This window comes from Neodiprion fabricii, chromosome 4, assembly GCF_021155785.1.
Source record: "Neodiprion fabricii isolate iyNeoFabr1 chromosome 4, iyNeoFabr1.1, whole genome shotgun sequence".
NCBI lineage: Eukaryota > Metazoa > Arthropoda > Insecta > Hymenoptera > Diprionidae > Neodiprion > Neodiprion fabricii.
In genome coordinates this window covers 7,314,273-7,333,939 of record NC_060242.1, presented here as the reverse complement: position 1 = coordinate 7,333,939, position 19,667 = coordinate 7,314,273, and the positions used below count along the sequence as shown (strand labels likewise).

Here is a 19,667-nt window from a genome sequence, read left to right as displayed (position 1 = left end):
TACAGTTTCTATTTGGTGTTGCGTGTGTTCAATTTCACTTCGTTTACCGAAGTTATCGGTATATCTGATCGCATTATAAATAATATATTTACACAAACCGACCATGATTGCTTATAAGTTGAAACCTGCACAGGAAATAATTAGGAAAATTGGAATATAAGGAGCCTAAGCCACGCGATGAAACCTTTGAGACCCGTGAACCGATTTCTGATAAGTCATCATTACTTTTATTCAATTTTTAACAAATAAATAACATTCAAAATTAACATTTTCAAAGTTTTCAGATCCAAAATAATTCGTTTCAAAGAGAAACGAATGATGAATCCCAAAATCTCCGATAGTTGAAATATTATCTTTATCAATTATTCTTCGTGATAATTTTTACTTTAAATCATATCGATTTTTTACCTCAAAATTTCTTTTGTTTCTTAACAGTCTCCAATCCACTGGCATATTCGGAAGTGTTGAGCATTCGGACCTTCTTGAGAGCGTTTGGTTTAGATCCAGGGCCGCCCCCTCCTTGTTTCTTCGTAAAGATTTTTTTCGGTCTGCGAAAGAAAGGGTAAAGTAGAGAATAAGGGTGGAACGGAAGAAAAAACGAGGAGACAAGAAAAATAACGAAACGAAAACAATAAAAAGTCGTCGTATAAACTGTCGCGTCGGTTGCAAAGCCGGTAATTTTGGGTAATTTGTAACAAACGCCATGTGGTACCTGCAGGTTTAATGCTCTACGCATATTATGAACACTACGGCTGCACAGCGAGAAGACTGGTATTAATGTAAAATTGACAAAGAGAAAAAAATGGACAGAAAAAATAAAAATAAAAATAAATAACTCGAGTTTCTCGGTTTCAGCTGAATTAAAATGCACATCGTGTAGTTCTGGCCAATGGCAATGAATATGTATTACAACCAGCATCGAAACTATAACATTATATTATTTTTTTTATTTTTAATATGTTTATATTTAAATAAATAAATTTTGATTCTATGCATCGAATAATAAGAAAAACTTTTATTTGTTACTTGTAAGGTTTACTTTTGTCTTTGTTACGTTGATAACTAAGTCTTGAGGTTTTTGGTTAATAACTATGACCAAAAACTTCAAGGCGCATTTGTCAACGGAAAAACAACAACACGCAATAGCGATAAATAGCGAACTGCATAAAAGTGAAATCCGAAGATCAACATCGCGGCTTTCGCTATAAAAAAAAAAAAAACCGGCCAACTAGCAATGGTGCCCCGAATTTCCGGTTCCAGCAGCCGGAGCGCATCGGGTAAAATTTAATGTAAGACGTGCCTAATCTAACTTCTGGTATTATCCACGCATAAGACGGACGTGATGTGATGTGCCTATACGAAAACTGAACCGAGACGGTTCCGGCGAAATAACCGACTGCCGGCAGGTACCGCCAACCATTATAGAGAAACGGGTGAAATAGCGCGGTGATCATCGTCAAAACTCATGTCGCCCTGCGTCACCTCGTGTCATCCGTCATCCGTCATCCATCCTATGCCGCAGCCGTCATGTGTCAGTTGGCTTTCCTACTTGGCGCACGCCTGCGGACTTACAAACCCAACCATACGTGTACGTGTCTATGTTTCTACACGCCTATCTAATGGCGAGAATAAGCCCGCGAGGCGTGTATTTGTCTCGATTACCTCGTCTTTTTTATTTATTTATTTTTTTTTATTGTCGTCAATTGAAAACTATTATCATTTGTTGATGACAATTAATATCGTTGTAATGTTATCTGATATCGGTATAATATTAAGTATTCAATAATGATGCCGGCATGAAAATAAGTGTTCCCAACAGTTTGTACCCTTGCAGTGAATATGTAGAAAATAGTCTTCTCAATCGAACGAATCATCGTAGAGCAAAATTGAGCGAATCTACTGTTGTTTTAAAAATTTTGAAGCGATTTGAAACGGATCATCGATATTCAAGCATTTCTTTTCAATTCCGGTAGTAATTTTTGTTTTAAAATTTTTTAAAGAAATCTTCGTACAGCTCGCAAATGTGATGGTATGATAAATATACTCAATGAATTATTATATCTTAATAAAATTCAGAAAAAGTATCGATTCTCGGCCAATCAGTCTCATTTATAAATCAATCGAGTTCAATTTAATTCGAGGAAACAATATTTCGTACAATGTTATTATTTACTGAATCTGTTTTGAAATCGACATACTATCGTCAACCTCATTCTTAAAATTGCAATTCAAACAGGTATCCAGAAATTACTGGTTTAACTAGTTTTAGAATGTGAAGAGAGCAGTTTACTTGATGAAATTAAACAAAACTCAAAAAAAAAAGGTTAAAGGATGAAAGATGTAAATGTTGGACTGATATTAATGTATCAAGTGTACCTAGTTGATATGCAAGGCCAGTGACAGACGTAGTAACGTAATCGGAGAAAGGGTTTGAATCCCGGCTAAAATGTTGCTAACTGCCGGTAACTGTCGGTAACAGAAATCTGTATCAAGAAGTGGCCTGTTATGTCTACTATACCTCCAAAAATCAATCCAAGTGCACGTGGGTGCGACACGAGAAGTGCAACCAAAGGCTTCAAACGAACTCGGTGCCACATGGACAAGCGAAGCGAGCATAAATGACTTTATAAAGTATAAACGGTGCGCATCGCCCGTTATCCACGTTATCCAGGCTCTTCGGAGCCGGTTTGAAGTTGGTACGTCGACGCGGACAGGTTGGAATAACGTTTCCCGAGTCAGTGGCGAGCCTTTCAGCCCCCGCTGCAGTGCATGAGCCCCATTGTTCGTAATTATACAATACGGCTATTAAACAGACTGATGCGACCGCTGTTTCCGCCGTACGAGCGTTTCTGGATATTATTACGTTGCGCCTACGCCGCCACCGCGCGACGCCGAGTCGAATTCGAATACCTCTCGGCATTTCGATCCTTCCTTTAATTTTTTTCATTATTTTTGTTTCTTTTTTTTATTTATATTTATTTTATTTTTTTTCTCGTGTCACATTTCGTTTTATTACACGTTGTATACATTTTCGGGTATTGGACACCGCGCACACTGGGTGTTTCAGGTTCGTTAATTTTTCTCCTACCGCAAACATTTACGGTGACCGTCCATCCTTTTCTCCGTCATTTAAACGTCATTCAACTGTCATTTCACACCGTCTACTATACGTATGTACATGTATAATTCTATACGAGACTGTAACGCGTCCCCAGCTGCTAGATTATACCACAGAGCGATTTTTAATCGGTGAAAGGATGGATTGGTGAGCCGGAGTGGTGCCGATTTATGGGTATAATAATAGGTACTAGTCGGTGACCATAACTGAGCAAGAATACGTCGTGCATCATATAAACACGCGCTAGTCGTCGCAAACATTTTACTTATACACTAAATTACTGTGTGTCCGTGCAAAAATAAAGAAAGAAAGAAAAAAAACATCGCGACATCCGGTGCGTCTACTTTCCTTTCTTGCAGGATAAAGACTTATCTCCATAGTGACAATACGAAAAAACACGTATGTCTTTATGCTCGTACACGTCACATAGGTGTTTTCACATTGTCGCTCTGGAATGATATTTGGGTTTTCTTATTAGCGGTCATCGATTTACAACCAAATTTTTGGCACATCTTTGGAACAGTTTGCACCTATTCGCACAAATTCGTCTCTAGCTTTAATTCAGTGAAATTTTCTGCTCGTAATTAATATCTCGTATTAATAGCTCGTAACTATATCGTGATTAAGTGTTTGGAGAATTCTTATTCGAGATTCAAATAAGATTTTTCATAAGAAATCAAAACGTGAATCAATAGAAAATTAATGAATTGAGAAGAAAACTAATTTTTGTTTAAATTAAACTCGCGTGTCGGCGAATTTTTGGGTTATTTCTTTCATTCGCCGATTCCAAAATCCGTAAAACCATATTCCAAAGATAAAAATTACATTCCTGATGCATAATGAAGCAAAAAAAAAAAAAAAAACTATACGCATTACATATAAATAATCTCACCGTTCATTCGATAGACGATTATTGTGAATCTTATTTTTGATGTCGTCGTGCTGAATCGTCTTTCCAACACCGCCAATTTTTTGCGGCGGATCTCGGAGTCCGAAACTCTTTGCAAAATGTCCAAGGTGAAGTTCCCGCCTGTCAAATATCTCCCGCATGTCTTTGGGATAGCTTGCGTAAAAACGGATCCAGGATACGTAGGCTGCGAACATAGAACGCAATTCTGCACATTATTTTTCAGTAACAATTACCTTCGCTTCTAGGGACAAAAATAAAATTCTATAACAGGGGACAATGACTGTTTTTTTCTTGTACGATACAATTTTTGTTTATTTTCGATGACTTTTTTTCTTCATAACGAAAACAAGAATCCCGGGATTACTTTTTGATAGATAGATAAACAGATTTTTTGCATTCACAATCGATTTTACATTCCCAAAAAGAATCGATATTTTATATTACTTGATTTTTGAAATTTACGATTTATTTCTTTATTTATTTTCAAGCAGAGAAAATGCTGCATTGACAAATCGAGTGTCATTCATTCATAGTGAGGCAAATTTCATGCCTTTCATTCGTGATTTTGTCTTTCATTTTCCACACGTCTATCTTATACATACATAAGTTTACCGGAGGTCTGTCAATTTTTCAAACAAATGATTAATCGATCAGCTCTCTCAATTTATCGTTTTTCCAATAAATCTCTCTCCCAAACCATCGATTTCCCAATCGATCGATCAATCGCTCCTCTCAATTAATCCTTTTCCCGATTAACCGATCAACAGTGTTATCAAAATTGTACCTTTTTTCAGGCAATCGATTAATCAGCCACTTAAATCAATCGTTTTTCCGATTACTCAGCCCTTCCCATCGATCGTTGATCCGATCATTCGATGCTCAAGAAAAAACAAAGAAAAAAATCAAATCACACATCGATTAACGTATAAAGGGTCGTAATTCCTCGGGGTGTGAATTTGGCACTAATTTAAAGGAATATAATTCCATGCTGACCTCGTGTTACACCACAGTGCCTAAATGTCATACATACACACAAATAGCAGTATATGGATGTAACGCTGCGGCCGAGGGATGATAAATAATGTCACGTGGCTCCTTCGGCGTGTACATCGTACAGCCGTGGTAGGGGTAACGACTCGATACATGCCCTGATTAATTGCGGTTCCATTAGGATCCCCGTATAGGACCTTCGGCGCAGGGGATTTAAGGGAGGAAAGGGAGGGGCTCCGCAGCTTGCTCTGTAGTACCATGGCGTGCTATTACAGGGCATTAAGGGCCTCGGAGTCAAGTGCTCCCGCTAATAGTTCCCCCATACAGACATTTTTCGGTACGTGTCGCATTCTCTGCTCATGTGTACGTGCGATGCGATGGGATGCGATGCGTACACGCATTGTGCGTAGGTGTAAGCGGGGGCGGTACGGTGGGAACTCGGGGGGTTCCTCGATCCCCAGTGAACCTCGCACGTGGACATTCTCTTCTTGTTCCCCTTCTTTCTTGCTCAACTTTTCCTTTTCACTACCTTTCCCTTGCGTCAAGTACGGCTTGTATAATCAGGGTGATCGCAAATTTTTGGAAAAAAAATTACATTACATTTCCACATTTTTCAAAACCTAGGATCTAGATTTCCCTGACATTATCCCAGTTCTAGTAAGCTACTGAAATAAAAAAAAAAAATTTAAGTTGATCTCAAAATGAGTTTGAAGATGCGGTTCTCAGTCAAATCAAAGGTCGCCATTCAATCCCTATGATTTAACCTTCCACTGAGAGAAATTTTTAGTTCCGGTTATCGCTCGGTCGTTAAGTAATTTCATTTTTTACCACAATCAAAAAATATAGTTCTAGGTAGAAAATGAAAATTAGTTTTATAGCTGTTACCAGAAGGTCTAGTATCCGTTACTATTCTTTCTCATTACGATCACTGTTGCTATATTTTCTCGCAACTGTTGCGAAAATTTAACGCTTGTGTAACAATAAATTGACGTTAAAGCCTTATTTAACTAAAAAAGTATTGTAAACCTCAAAAACTGATTTTGCGTTGCAATTACCAGAAAAGGATCGACAAAAGTGCAAAATGGTTACGAGTACCTCGTTTTTCGTAATCCCAACAATATTCAAACAGTTTTTTTAACGATACCTGTTTCGCTGAATTTTTCTAGTTACTATAACAAATGAAATTTTTCTCAGTATGGAAATTTTTCGCGCTTTCCATACTTTTTCCCAACCCTGTAATCACCGCAGATGATGTTAAACCCGCAATATTTTTCTTTCCTTGTACCATTCCGCAATTGCAAAGCTGATTTTCGTCTTACCTATAATTATACGCATCATACGAGAAGCTGCGTAGTAATATAAATAGTAAGAAATACGGCAAAAAGTTAGAAAAGAAGAAAAACAAGAAATAGAAAAATAAAACAACAATTTAGAAGCAGAAAAGAGGAAAATAAAAAAAGAAGAATAAGAGGTATAAGAAGAAGAAAAAGGCGAGAGGGAATAAAATATTTTTCTCCATTTAGCACATAAATCTGAAAGAGGAGGAGAAAACGGCAAGGGGTGCACGGAGGGAGGGGGTTATATTGTTCCTAAGTGATATAACTACGTCTTATTGTATTTGTATCCTGTACGGCTGTATCGCATTGTTAAGACTCTCCACGCCACAAAGCGTAAGTGGTTTTGGCTGGCGGAAGCCACATTCAGTGGTTGGATTGTGTCGGCCTACCCCCGCCCCACCCGCCTCCACCCCCAACCCCCTCGGCAACTACCGGTGTGAACGATATCCTTTATTCGACGTAACTCTCGCCTATGATGAAACCCGTCGTGTCCGCAAGTTGAAGGAATTGACCTGAAAACTAGCGGGAAAGTGAGTAAAAAAAAAAAACAAAATACTTTATATATTTTTTGTTAATTTTATCATTTTTTGTTTTTTTTTTCTTCCTTTTTTTACTTCCTATTTGAGAAATTTCTCCAAAACAATTCACAGTCTCTTTCTTTCCACATGCTGAGCAAAAACAAAGTACGCGCGAGATTTGAGTCGAAAAGTGAAGTTGACACGTTTTTTTCGTAGTCTCTGGTGTAATGTTCGTAATTTTAGTCTGATCAAATGACTTTTATTGTTATTATTACCGTAAGTAGAACGGGGTAGCCTGCAGACAGTAATGAAAATTTGATATTTATGAATTTTGCAGTAATGATTTTTTACTCAAGTTCGATTGTAAGTGACGAAAATCTGGGTTCCAAGTGGTGATTTGATAATAATTATAATTGGTTTAAAAATATGTTATTTTTGTCCAAATTCATCTACAATAAATGAAATTAGTTTAAAATTCATAAAAATCGGACCAAGGGTGTATTAATTTTTTCCGAAATTGAAATAATTGTAGAATAATGCGATCTCTAAAAAACTGTGACATGCGATCGGATCAAACTTCTCGAATTTAAGCTTGCAGTTTTTGAATATTTCCCACACTCGAATTGATTATCGGAAAAATGTATCATATTTAGTTTAGTAACGTTAACGTAACGAAATATTGAAACCAAAGTCATTGTTGTAAAAATTTAGAAAGACTTCGAAAGAATTTAATATCAAAAATCTGAACACACTTGGCTTTTTAAAAAACAGATTACTAAACTCGCGACGATCCTACAGTTCCGAAATAATAATTTTTCCGCGCAACGAACCAATGTTACCGCAACGTTACGAACTTCACTCCGTTGAAAATCTCACGTTTCAATGAAATTTCAAATCGTTTTTCTCGAATTTTCATCAATTTCGACAATTTTCCGACCAATTGTCTCGACGATATTAATTTTCTTCGCAACACCGCGATTCGCTCTACCGTGGATTTATCACGAACCGAGTGTAGATCGAATCCCGTCCGACTTGAGCGGCAAGGGGGGGATGAAAAAGGGGCGAAGAACCCCTCGGCAAGCGGCATTGAGGGTTGTTGAGCTCTATCGGGGTGATAATGTTGCGAATTAGCGAGATTTCCACTTCTCCTATCCTCGCCCCCCCGCCCTTCGCCACTTTGCCAACTTCTGCACGCGTCTCGTGTGTGCGAAGCGTCGCGTCCGTATACGGAGGGAGTAAAATAAATTTCAATTCTTCGCCGCAACCCTCTTGAAGCTTTTGCGAGTGGTTATAATATACTTTATACATAGGTACTTATATACACAGAGACGAAAAGTCTGCGTTGTGAGTATAATAAAAGAGGCTCACTTCCGTGTGCTTCGTAAATTTACACCACCCACCCTCCTCGAAGTGTATCGTGTGCCTCTTTATTGTTGTTGTATAACTGGGATTCACCCGGCATACATGGCTAGCTTTACGTCAACGACGACTTCGTTCTTAATCATCGTTTTTACGATCCTCGTTGAGGGTGTGTATGGGGCATTCCACGTGTAATAGATCTGACCGGATCTCCGATCCCCTAAAAACCGATTCAGACTTCGTGGGATTTTTGTTGTCTTAATTTTTAACGAAATTGACTACTTCAGAAAAACTAAGCCCGTCGATTCGTAGTGCAGTTTGCATAACACAGGAGTATTTTTTGACATTCTGAGTTGTAAAAAACGCGTGTGATTTTTGAAAAATTTAAGAATTTATAAGGTTTTAGCGATTTTTAAAAAATTGTGTTATTTAATTAAAATTGTGAAAATAATTCACAAATACTATAATTGGCATATCAGTCCTGAAATGTACTTGTGGTCAATCACTAGACTTTTCAATAAAAGTTTAAAGATTAATGCGGTGAAGAAACGAATCCGAAAATCAACATTTATTTTTGGCGTTGAAAAAGCTATAAATTCGCGAAAATGTCGGTATATTGAATTCAAATTACTCGAACTTCAATCGCTGCAGTTTTCGACACTTGTTCGTTTTTTGAATGATTCCTCGTAAAATCATTAAACTGAGATCCAAATCGCTAGAAATTTATCATCGAATTAAGCAAGCAGTTTTCGACACTTGTTCGTTTTTTGAATGATACCTCGTAAAATCATTAAACTGAGGTCTAAATCGCTGGAAATTGAGCATCAAATGAAGCAATCAATTTTCTACACTTGTTCGTTTTTTTAATGAGCCCTTACAATATCACTAAACTCATGCCTGAATCGCTATAAATCGAGAATTGAATTGAGCAAGCAGTTTTCGACACTTGTTCGTTTTTTGAATGATACCTCGTAAAATCATTAAACTGAGATCCAAATCGCTAGAAATTTATCATCGAATTAAGCGAGCAGTTTTCGACACTTGTTCGTTTTTTGAATGATACCTCGTAAAATCATTAAACTGAGATCCAAATCGCTAGAAATTGATCATCGAATTAAGCGAGCAGTTTTCGACACTTGTTCGTTTTTTGAATGATACCTCGTAAAATCATTAAACTGAGATCCAAATCGCTAGAAATTTATCATCGAATTAAGCAAGCAGTTTTCGACACTTGTTCGTTTTTTGAATGATACCTCGTAAAATCATTAAACTGAGGTCTAAATCGCTGGAAATTGAGCATCAAATGAAGCAATCAATTTTCTACACTTGTTCGTTTTTTTAATGAGCCCTTACAATATCACTAAACTCATGCCTGAATCGCTATAAATCGAGAATTGAATTGAGCAAGCAGTTTTCGACACTTGTTCGTTTTTTGAATGATACCTCGTAAAATCATTAAACTGAGATCCAAATCGCTAGAAATTTATCATCGAATTAAGCGAGCAGTTTTCGACACTTGTTCGTTTTTTGAATGATACCTCGTAAAATCATTAAACTGAGATCCAAATCGCTAGAAATTGATCATCGAATTAAGCAAGCAGTTTTCGACACTTGTTCGTTTTTTGAATGATACCTCGAAAAATCATTAAACTAAGGTCTAAATCGGTGAAAATTGAGCATCAAATGAAGCAATCAGTTTTCTACACTTGTTAATTTTTTTAACGAGCCCTTACAATATCACTAAACTCATGCCTGAATCGCTATAAATCGAGAATCGAATCGAGCAATTTCTCCCTTGTAAATCTGATTAAATTGTTCGAATCACGGTAGTAGGCACACCATTGCGCGGGTAAGCCAAAATTCGCATCCATTGAATCCTCTAAAGTCTACCAAAATGCGAACTAACCTCGAGGTCTCTACGCTCAAAGGGCAAAAGTATCAGGCAGAAATAAACCAAAGCACCGAGTGATAAATCTCCGGCCTGAAAGGCCTTGCCGCCTCGTGCGGTTGTCCGGGCCGTCAACCGAGGCTTTTCACGAAGGTTAGTCGCGGATTTGAAACGGTTAAGGGAGGCGTTTTCTGTACCAAATTCACGTTTCGGAGCCTGTGCCCATCCCCCTCACCCTTACCCACATCCAACCGAATGACGGTACACAACTAGCCACTTGACCGTCCCCGATTGATCGATCGATTATTCCAACCGAAAGACGGCTGCAGCTTAGATGCCGCTTTAGCTGATCCCCCTGTCCAAGTTTAGTTTCCGAATCCAAGGACCATTAGACGTAGTTTTCACCGAGGGGTGAACCACCCTTCAATGATCCGGTGATCTACACCAGTCATGAAATCATTTGGAAACTCGTGGAATCTCTAAAAGCTCGGAAATTTATAAAATCATTTAAATTACATGAAATTCTCGAAATGCCACGAAGGCTCTGAAACTTTTGAAATTTTACGAAATCCTAAAAATCCTATGCAATCATTCTTGGAAAGACTCTGAAGTCTTGTGAAATCATGTGATAGATGCAATTCTTTGAAATCTTTTAAGCTCCTTAGAAGTCTTGTAAAATTCTATGAAATTGCACAGAGTTGAGGAAGTAATACAAAATCGTTTGAGATTCTTCTAAATCCTTTGGAATTCCTCGAATGCTTTTGAAATTTTATGAAATCATATGACACCTTGTAAAATAATTTGAAATCTATGAAATCTTTGAAGGCTTTGGAAACTCGTGAAATCTCGAAAGTTTATGAAATCTTCAAAATTACATGAAATTCCTGAAACGCGGCACAGGCTCCGAAATTTTCAAAATCTTATAAAATCTCAGAAATCCGACGAAATCATTCGAAATTCTCTGAAATCTTGTGAAATCGTTTGAAATTTACAGAATTCCAAAAATCTTACGGAATCCATAGAAATGCATTGAAATTATTTGAAATCCTTTGAATTCCTTCGAAACCATACGAAATCCCGTGAAATCACTTTGAATCAATGAAATTACAGAAAATTGCAGGAATCGTACAAAATCCTTTGAAATTCTTCTAAATCCTTTAAAATACCTTAAACGCCGTCAAAACGTTTACGTAATCATGTGAATCCTGTAAAATCTGACGAGTAGCCAACATCTCATTCTTCACTTGACTTGACCTTTCTGATACGCTCATTTTTTTTTTTTTTTTTTCATTGCCCGCAGTAGTCTTAACAAATTCCCACCCGGTTTTTGCCGATTTCAACGCAAGAGAAAATTGAAGGACATATTGAAATCAAGACGTTGAACGGAAAGAGGTGAGCGAGCTTTTCTATTGAATCGAAAAAAATAGAACGATACATCAACGAAAAGAAAATATTTGGCTGAAATTTTCAACATTCAACCAAACTGTATTTGACCCGAAGGATATCTCATAGTCGGAACGCCAAAGTAACAATTAATAACTTGGTCGAATAATGAGTATTTCAATCGCTTCGATGATAAAAATTGTTGGCATCGAAAGTTACAATTGTCAATTTTCTCCGATAAGACATAACTTGTTGAATTTTTCAAAGTGCGCATTTGTTCATTCGTACCATTAAATGTGTTACTCTAATTGTAAAATTCGTCGAAACCGTTCCTTCGGCTTTTATAACGTTAAAGCAAACGATTTCTAAGATCATTTCTCAATAACGTTGAATCTATCCATCAGTGATTCAACATTTTATTTACAGCGTAACACAGCGTGTATTAATACCACACTTAATATACAGCATATCGCGGCGCGACCCCCGTAGAGAATTAAAATTATTCCAAATGGATTTATTATTGCAGCAAATAAATAAATATATATATAAATAGTTCCCCGTGCGAATGACGGTCGTAACAGGATAACCATGCAACAGCAACCAAGATCATCCCTCCGTTCGCCTCTCCCACCCTATAAATATATCTCCTGCGTAAATATATGTAAATATACGACTAGCTACTCGAACACCCTGCAACCCTCGGCACGCACCTCCTGCAGTGTCACGATACAGATATAATACGTGCATATAATGTTGCTCGGATTCAAAGGGGTGGGTGGGGGGGGGGCGGGGAGGCTTAATTCCCCTTGTTTATCTTTCTCTCTCTACCCAGTTTGACTTATACGTACGGGGCATTCCACGTCAAATTACACCCTATGTACCTCACGCCCTTCGATTCTGATTATTTTTTAGTATGATATTTTAACGAACCGAAAAGGGTAACGGGAAGTTTCTTTTTTTGTTTTTTTAATTTTCTTCAGCTACTGAGGAAATTTATAAAAAAAAACCGAAATATCAATTGGGAAAACGTCAATTTTTTTGAATCTTGAATAATTCACACTGATTCTATGATTCAAAATGTGATATTTGAACAACACACCATAATGGGATCTCGATATTTATTATTTTTTCTTTTCGCAAGTTTTTAGTTTTTTTCCAGTCAGAATTGTTTTTGCTTTTTTGTTTTTTAAAATGTCTCGATCTAAATGGATTGCATAATCGCATTGTTTTCATGATTCTGTGATCTATTTGGATCGGGGAATAGTGGAAAGAAAAAACAAGAGAAAAAAAAAAAAATAAACAACAAAAAAACTCAAATTCCGATATTGAAAAAACTAAAAACTTGCGAACAAAAAAAGTAAACATTGAGATCCCATTATCGTGTGGTATTTAAAAATCACATTTCAAATCATAGAATCTGTGTGAATTTTTACAGATTTAAAAAAATGACAGTTTTTCAAATTTCACCAATGACTAAAAAAAATTTGAAAAAATTCCAAGACCTTTTTCGGTGATCGGTGAGAAGATCATAGTAAAATATAGTTAAAGTCAAAGATGACGAGGTACACGGGCTGTTAATTTTAAATACACTGTTAAAAGTCCCTGCCTTTCGAGTTATTCAAAATTGAAATAGTAATAATACTAATACATCGATTGAAAAAACACGTGTATACTTTTTTGTTACAATTGGATTGTAACGTTATTTCAAACAGGTTGTTTTCTATTTAAAATTTTTCAACACAGTCCACCATCTTGAATTCACGGTACATATTCTTGAAAGCAAACGGAACGAAAACTTATCCGAAACATCATAATGAAACTCACCCTTGCAGGCTCTTCTGTGCATCTCCTTGTCCTCGAGAACGAGGGTTTCGAATTGATTTTGGAGAGCTGTGGCTGCGGCTTGGACACTGTTGTGCTGGGAAATCGGACCCAACAGTTTGTCCAGGATGCCGGTCATGTCCTCCTGGCGTATGCGGACTCTTCGCGACTCGAGCATCCGGACAAACTCGACTTCCGGCGGTGTCAGGAATATCACGGCGCTCCCCGAGGATCCGGCTCTGGCTGTTCTCCCCACCCGATGGACGTAGTCCCTCGCCGACAGTGGACCCGTGTACTGGACCACGCTGTCGACCTTCGGCAAGTCCAGACCACGAGCCGCGACGTCCTGCAAGAACGTGAAAAGAAACAATTCCAATTAGGCGATCCAGGACGGTTTAAGGATCGATCCTAAGTTTTGCAAAAGCAAAACTACCCGTTGAAAAATATCAAGCAGTTTCAATTTTGCCGATGAGGTTGAAGGTGAACGCGACGAGTTTAACACTTATAGAACTATCACACCAGTCAAATTGACTGTATTTACAATTTTATTAAAAAATTTCTACTTCACGTGAAATTTTCTTTTTTTTTTCAATGATTTTTGGAATCAATAACAAAACCTTTTTTCTTCGAAAATACAAAATGCGGTAAAATTTTCTCGAATACCTACACTTATCGTGTGAGCATAAAATCCATGAGATTAATTTAATTTACGATTTCTTTTTCCTCATGTCGCGTATGATACAACGTCGAGAACAAATGATACGTCGTACGAAGTGAACGCCGAGAATTCGTGTAGACTCGCATCTTTTTTTTTTTTACTTCTTACACGACTTTGACCTCTTCTCATCTCATGTTCCCACTTTTGTGTGTGCTGTGTTGGAGCAGATGTAGGAACTTGACGATGAAAATTTATTGGTGACGAGTAAAAATTAAAAATTAATCTTCCAAACACGGAAAGCATTATAGAAACTGACATTAATTAACCGTCGTATGTCTTAACAAGCTATTCATTCGCAAAGAAATTATAAACATCGTCGTCAATTTGAAAACAAGTACCGAGAAAAATAAACACACAAAACACGACGAACAAAATCTGTGCAAGACGAATTTTCTTCCAAGATGCACAATTGTTCTCTGTTTTGAATAAATTTGTAAAAATTGACAATAAATTTACATTTCAATGAACCTAGTTTGGCTTTCGATCACATGAATATTTTCACAAAATCGAATTCCAATTCACGTATTATCTTGTCAAATTATACCGATCTATACTTGCATAGAGAAATTCTTTCATGTTTCGATTCAACTTGACCCTTACTTGCCACCCCAGGTTTTTCCCCTTTAATTTTAGTTACCTAGACGGCTCGGTTAAAATTTATGCCCTTAATATTGCAAAATAAAAAAGTTATCCATTTTTTTGTAAAAATAGACTTTTTTGTCCGTCGTATTTTTGTACTATACTTAAATTCGATTTTTAAATGTATCAATTACATGATCCTTTGAAGTAATCTTTCGATACTTTTTCAAAAATATTTCAAGTAAAAATGTTCAATAGTTTATTTTTTTTTAACAATTTTTGTCACTAGAATGTGAAGCACCACATACAACAACAATTTATTTGAAATCATTTAATACCAATTTGTGAAATGTTGAAAAGATGAACAGTTTATTTGTTTAATAATTTATAATTTTACTTGCAATTATAATCTTAGAAATCATTAATATTCCGTTAAATTTATACGGTGCCAAATGAAATTTATTTCAATAATAATATTCGGAATGCCGCAGATGATGACGAAATTGACGATATGAAAAAGGAACGCGAAAAGCATTACAAGCGATCAAGCAACGCCGTTACAACATTGAAAAGACAGCGCCTCCGACATTTGATAGGAATTAGATACATTTTGTATGTATGTGCAATGTACATGTATATGTATGTACATAAGCGTTATGTGGGCCCGAAATTGATAGGAGCGATTAAAATAAACGATCGTTTAAGAGCACCGAGCGATCGAAGAGATCGGAAACAGATAGCCGTTCAAAACATCTCACTCCGGTCATAGATCATCCGGTGGTTGGCGGCGGGAGGCGGACTTCGGGACGGGAGACCATTCCATGGGTTTCACCATAGGAATTAATAACGAGAAGCCCACTTTATACGTCTACTCTTGCGCACGCATAGATCTAGACAAACTTACTCGCCAAGAGGAAGCTTGTACCCTGGAAAATTCGATCACGCAACACGCGCCGTGCATTTGCTGTTTCGTCTTTTCCGGCGCCATGTCTTTTTCACAACGATTCCGTCTTTATTCAAACGTTTGTAATCAGATGAAAATTGAAATGACTTCAACATTGATCTTTAGGGTTCAAAATTTTGCCTGTATTTTTATAACTACTATGGTATCATATTTAAGCATATTTGAGTTAGTAACGTTACCGTAAAGATTCATTGTCTGAATTTGAGTAAACCGTAATAAAACACAACACACTCATATTTCGAAATCTTAGTTTCTTTAAAATCGTTGTAAAATTAAGAAGATAGTTATTTTTTCCCCAATGTTTGGTTACGATAGCGTTAATAACTTCAGCCTCGTATAATATAAGATCAATCGAAATTTCTGGAAGCTAAATTTTATACCGCAGATCCGTACGGGATTGACTAATTGCTTTCAACGAATTGTTATGAATGACTCTTATTTGATCTACGCCATGCGCGTTACTATTCTTCTAAGTCCAGTTCTATAAATTTTAATTGAAATGTACAAGGTTTGATTCAATATCTGGCGACGAATGACACATCTTATGATTTACCTTATTTTAGGAAATTGACGATAAAACCTTTAGAGATTTTTCGAACAATTTTTGAAATAAGTATTCAGATGTTGTTCAACAATTTTCTTGAACCGAGAGTAAACAGCGGAACTTGGCAAATTTAAAGTTTGACTGCGCATGCGCAAGCTTTGTTGGATTTTCACGCAGGCTAGCCATCTCAATCTCAAGCTTCAGTTATCAAACGCGGTTTATGGACGTTACGCGGGTCTCGCGATTTTTCTACGGTTAAGCAGATCTAAAATCGTTGCTGTAGTGATTCGATAAGGCTTTTCTAAACGTTTTTTGTTACCTGATCGATAACTGATTACTGCTACGAGTCATCACACCAGCGTAATTTCAATTCGTCACTTGACGCGAGATAGTCGCCATATCAAATAAGTTAGTTGGCTGCCCTGCCTTGGAACGAAAATATTGCCATGCGCAGTCGGTAACTCAGCGCACAAAGTTTCACCATTTTCTCCCAGTAGGTATGTAAAACTATTCAACGTACCCTATCGGTATCATAACATAGCTTCTGAACTCGAGAATCGAACATCCCAAATTCCACGTAGCTGGTATATGTATAATGAATTTCGTAAAATTTACAATAACAAATAATTAAAAATTTTAGAAAGTTAAGAAACTAATTATAAATTAAGTATAAGATTCCCTCACGTCTGTATCACCGTAATAATCGTACATTATATAAAAACAAGTGTAGAGGGCGATTTCGTGAAAGAATTTCATACCCCGATTTCCCTCTCCAGATTGCCCGGTGCCGCAAGGCGCCATTTTTTTCCTTTTTTTCATTTACTCATTTTTTGTTCCTGTTAGGCACCCACCGGCGGCCACCCGCCACCCGCCGCGTCTGACCCTGCTCGTATCAACTTGAAATTCAAGTGCGCGTCGTACTAAATCATTACCTATCCAAACATAGTAGAGAAGGCGAAGCAGCACGGGCGCGGACCGACGGCGCTCAAACGCTCGCCGCTGGAGTTCGCAGCGGGCGTGCGTCGCGGCGCGGCGCGGCGTGCCGCGGCGTACTGCGGCGGCGTCCTGCAACTATCCTATGTAGGTAGACGTGGTCGGCCGCGTTTATGAGCGAGCTTGCGCATCGACGTGTATGCACGTACTTGTCTTCTGCTTTAGGTACACGCGTTCTTCTTCGCACGGTGTATCGGGTGTACGCGTGTGACGGAACCGTGCCTTGTCTTCTGCACCTTTCCCCACGTGTGCTTAATCCTTTAGGCCATGCAGGACGGAGTATCGACTCAATTTGTAAGAGATTTGTATGATTGAGAATTTATTGGACCTACGGTTCGGTGCAAAAACGTGGTGGAACGAGGGTTTAACAAGTGGGAACAATAGATCAGGATCCGAGAAAAGCGGTTTTGGAACTTTCTGATGTTTCCGTTATTTGCGAAAATGAAAAATTTGAATACGAAGAATGTTGCTCGATTCTTTGTTGGTGATGAGGAAGAGATTCGTTTTATTCGCTCATTTCAAAAACCGATTATGCACCAAACCAAAAAAACTTTTCAGATTTAACAAATGCTTTTTCCAAGTCTGACTCGAGCGGATTTCACTGATATCCTGACTTTTGTAGTGCTATGCAAAATATTTGAAATAATACCAAGAGTATTTAGTGTTAAGCAAATTGAAACTGTTCAGAATTACATCCTAATACTTCTTTGCATTATGGAAATGACGTACATTGAATAGATTTCTTCTAAGGCTACACCAGCCAAACGTTCATTCATTCTACGAGTAGACTTTTATATTTGAGAAAAGCATAAGAGTTCGTGCATTATTCCTTCTTTCCTTATGGAACAATTAACACGGTGTTCCGTTCAGATATCCGATCAAAAACATGGTGTACAGTGAAACATCCGTAACAAATTCAAGGGCATTTCCAGGACATTTTCAGATTATTCAAAGACATTAAATATAGAACATTTCCAGGATGCGAGAAAAATTCGAGGATAATTTCCAGGACTTTTGAAGGAAAAGCAAAATTCAAACACATTTCCCGGACGACTCACCGGACACTATGAAAAAGCTGTCCGTACGCAATATCCTTTGAAATCGCGAATTTTTTCAAAAAACACATGCCATGTCACTTTACATCAATATCCGCGATGGACAAGACAAGACATTGAACTCCTTGGGGTTATGGATGGAAGAGGAACTTTGTACCTTCATGTAAAAAAGAAAGCATAGAGAAACTAGAGAGGCGGGAGTAAATTTGTATTGGAAGCGTGTTTGACCCGGTGTCAGGATGATACACAAATTGCGCCTACCCCAAGATAAACGATCTGGCATCGACATCATCCCCGTGATTGCAGATGGAGGACCGATCATCCTCGTCCCAGCGGAAACGATCGAGATCAAGGGGCATTCGCCCATGGCGAATGGTGCGTAGCATGAAATTCGAATCGGATTGATGAAATGGAGAGTCTCTTCGTCCGAGTTGGTCGGACTTCAAGAGCCATACTGCACTCGGTTGGCTCCGTTACGACTGCAACAGCATCGAACGTTATCCATTGAATGGGACCCGCGCCACGGGGCTGCCTTCATAGCCTCTTCTCATAGCGATCGAGTTACTTCTACTCCATGACACGGACGTCACGGATACGTCACTCCAGACTGCACCGTTCCCTCTCCTTTCCCTCCCGCTTCTACTGTATACGCGCTTCTTTCACCTTACATAAAGTTTTTTCCCTACCCCCAACTCCGCGTCAGAAACTGCCCGTGTCAATTTGATCGAACCAAATGTCAATTATTTCATCGACTAAGCGGACTCCACATCGTCTTGCCGGACACTTGGTCCTTTAGACTGCAGGGAACACTCCAGGGAGCACTCTCGTCGCTTTGTCCCTTCTTCAGCCACAAGAAAGTCGGTTCCAATCCGTCCACTTTCCCAAATTTCTCAGAAACAATAAATAAATGAAACCGTCTTCCGAAAGCAATGGAGTTACTGAAGAAAAAAAACGAGGATTTCGTCGTCCTAAATATTTCGAAGAAGTTGACGAACTTTTCGATCATTAGACACGGACATCGGTGACTGACTTGTATCAGAAGTTTTCATTCGTTTGACTGCGAACAGTACTTGAACACTTTTCGGGCAGTGAAGTACTCTTGTCAGCAAAGGTCTCTTTACTCCTTCAAATGACAAGCCACTTTCGATTACAATCGCTCAAAAATTGCATAGAATCGCTTGAAACAGTTTGAAATCACTTGGAAATCGCTTGAAATCAGTTTGAAACCAGTTTTACATCCTTCGAGTCTTTGTGAATTCAGTTCGAAACTGTTTTTAATCATACTACGTGCGATCGAATTAGTTTAACAACGTTTTTAATCATTTTGAAATCGCTTGGAACCGCTTCGGAATCATTTGAAACTGCTTGGGAGTAGTTTGAGGCCATTTGCGATTAGTTTGTAATCGCTTGAAACCACTTCATCAATCCAATCATTTGAAGCTCCTTGAAAGAGTTTGTAAGCGCATTAAAAACATCGCTTGAAACAACTT

General features: G+C 37.9%; 1 protein-coding gene across 2 annotated transcripts in view; it reads right to left on the bottom strand.

Moving 5' to 3' along the window:
* Window positions 1–204: 204 nt before the first annotated feature.
* Window positions 205–19,667, bottom strand: part of LOC124179980 (probable ATP-dependent RNA helicase DDX31) — a 32,078-nt gene continuing 12,615 nt past the window's right edge. For both annotated transcript variants that reach the window (XM_046564900.1, XM_046564901.1), the window contains exons 8-10: window positions 13,328–13,670; window positions 4,011–4,212; window positions 205–548 (exon numbers count right to left, since the gene is read on the bottom strand). In XM_046564900.1, the coding sequence (XP_046420856.1) occupies window positions 410–548; window positions 4,011–4,212; window positions 13,328–13,670 (684 nt within the window). In that variant the 3' untranslated portion in view covers window positions 205–409. The remainder of the gene's footprint in view (window positions 549–4,010; window positions 4,213–13,327; window positions 13,671–19,667) is intronic.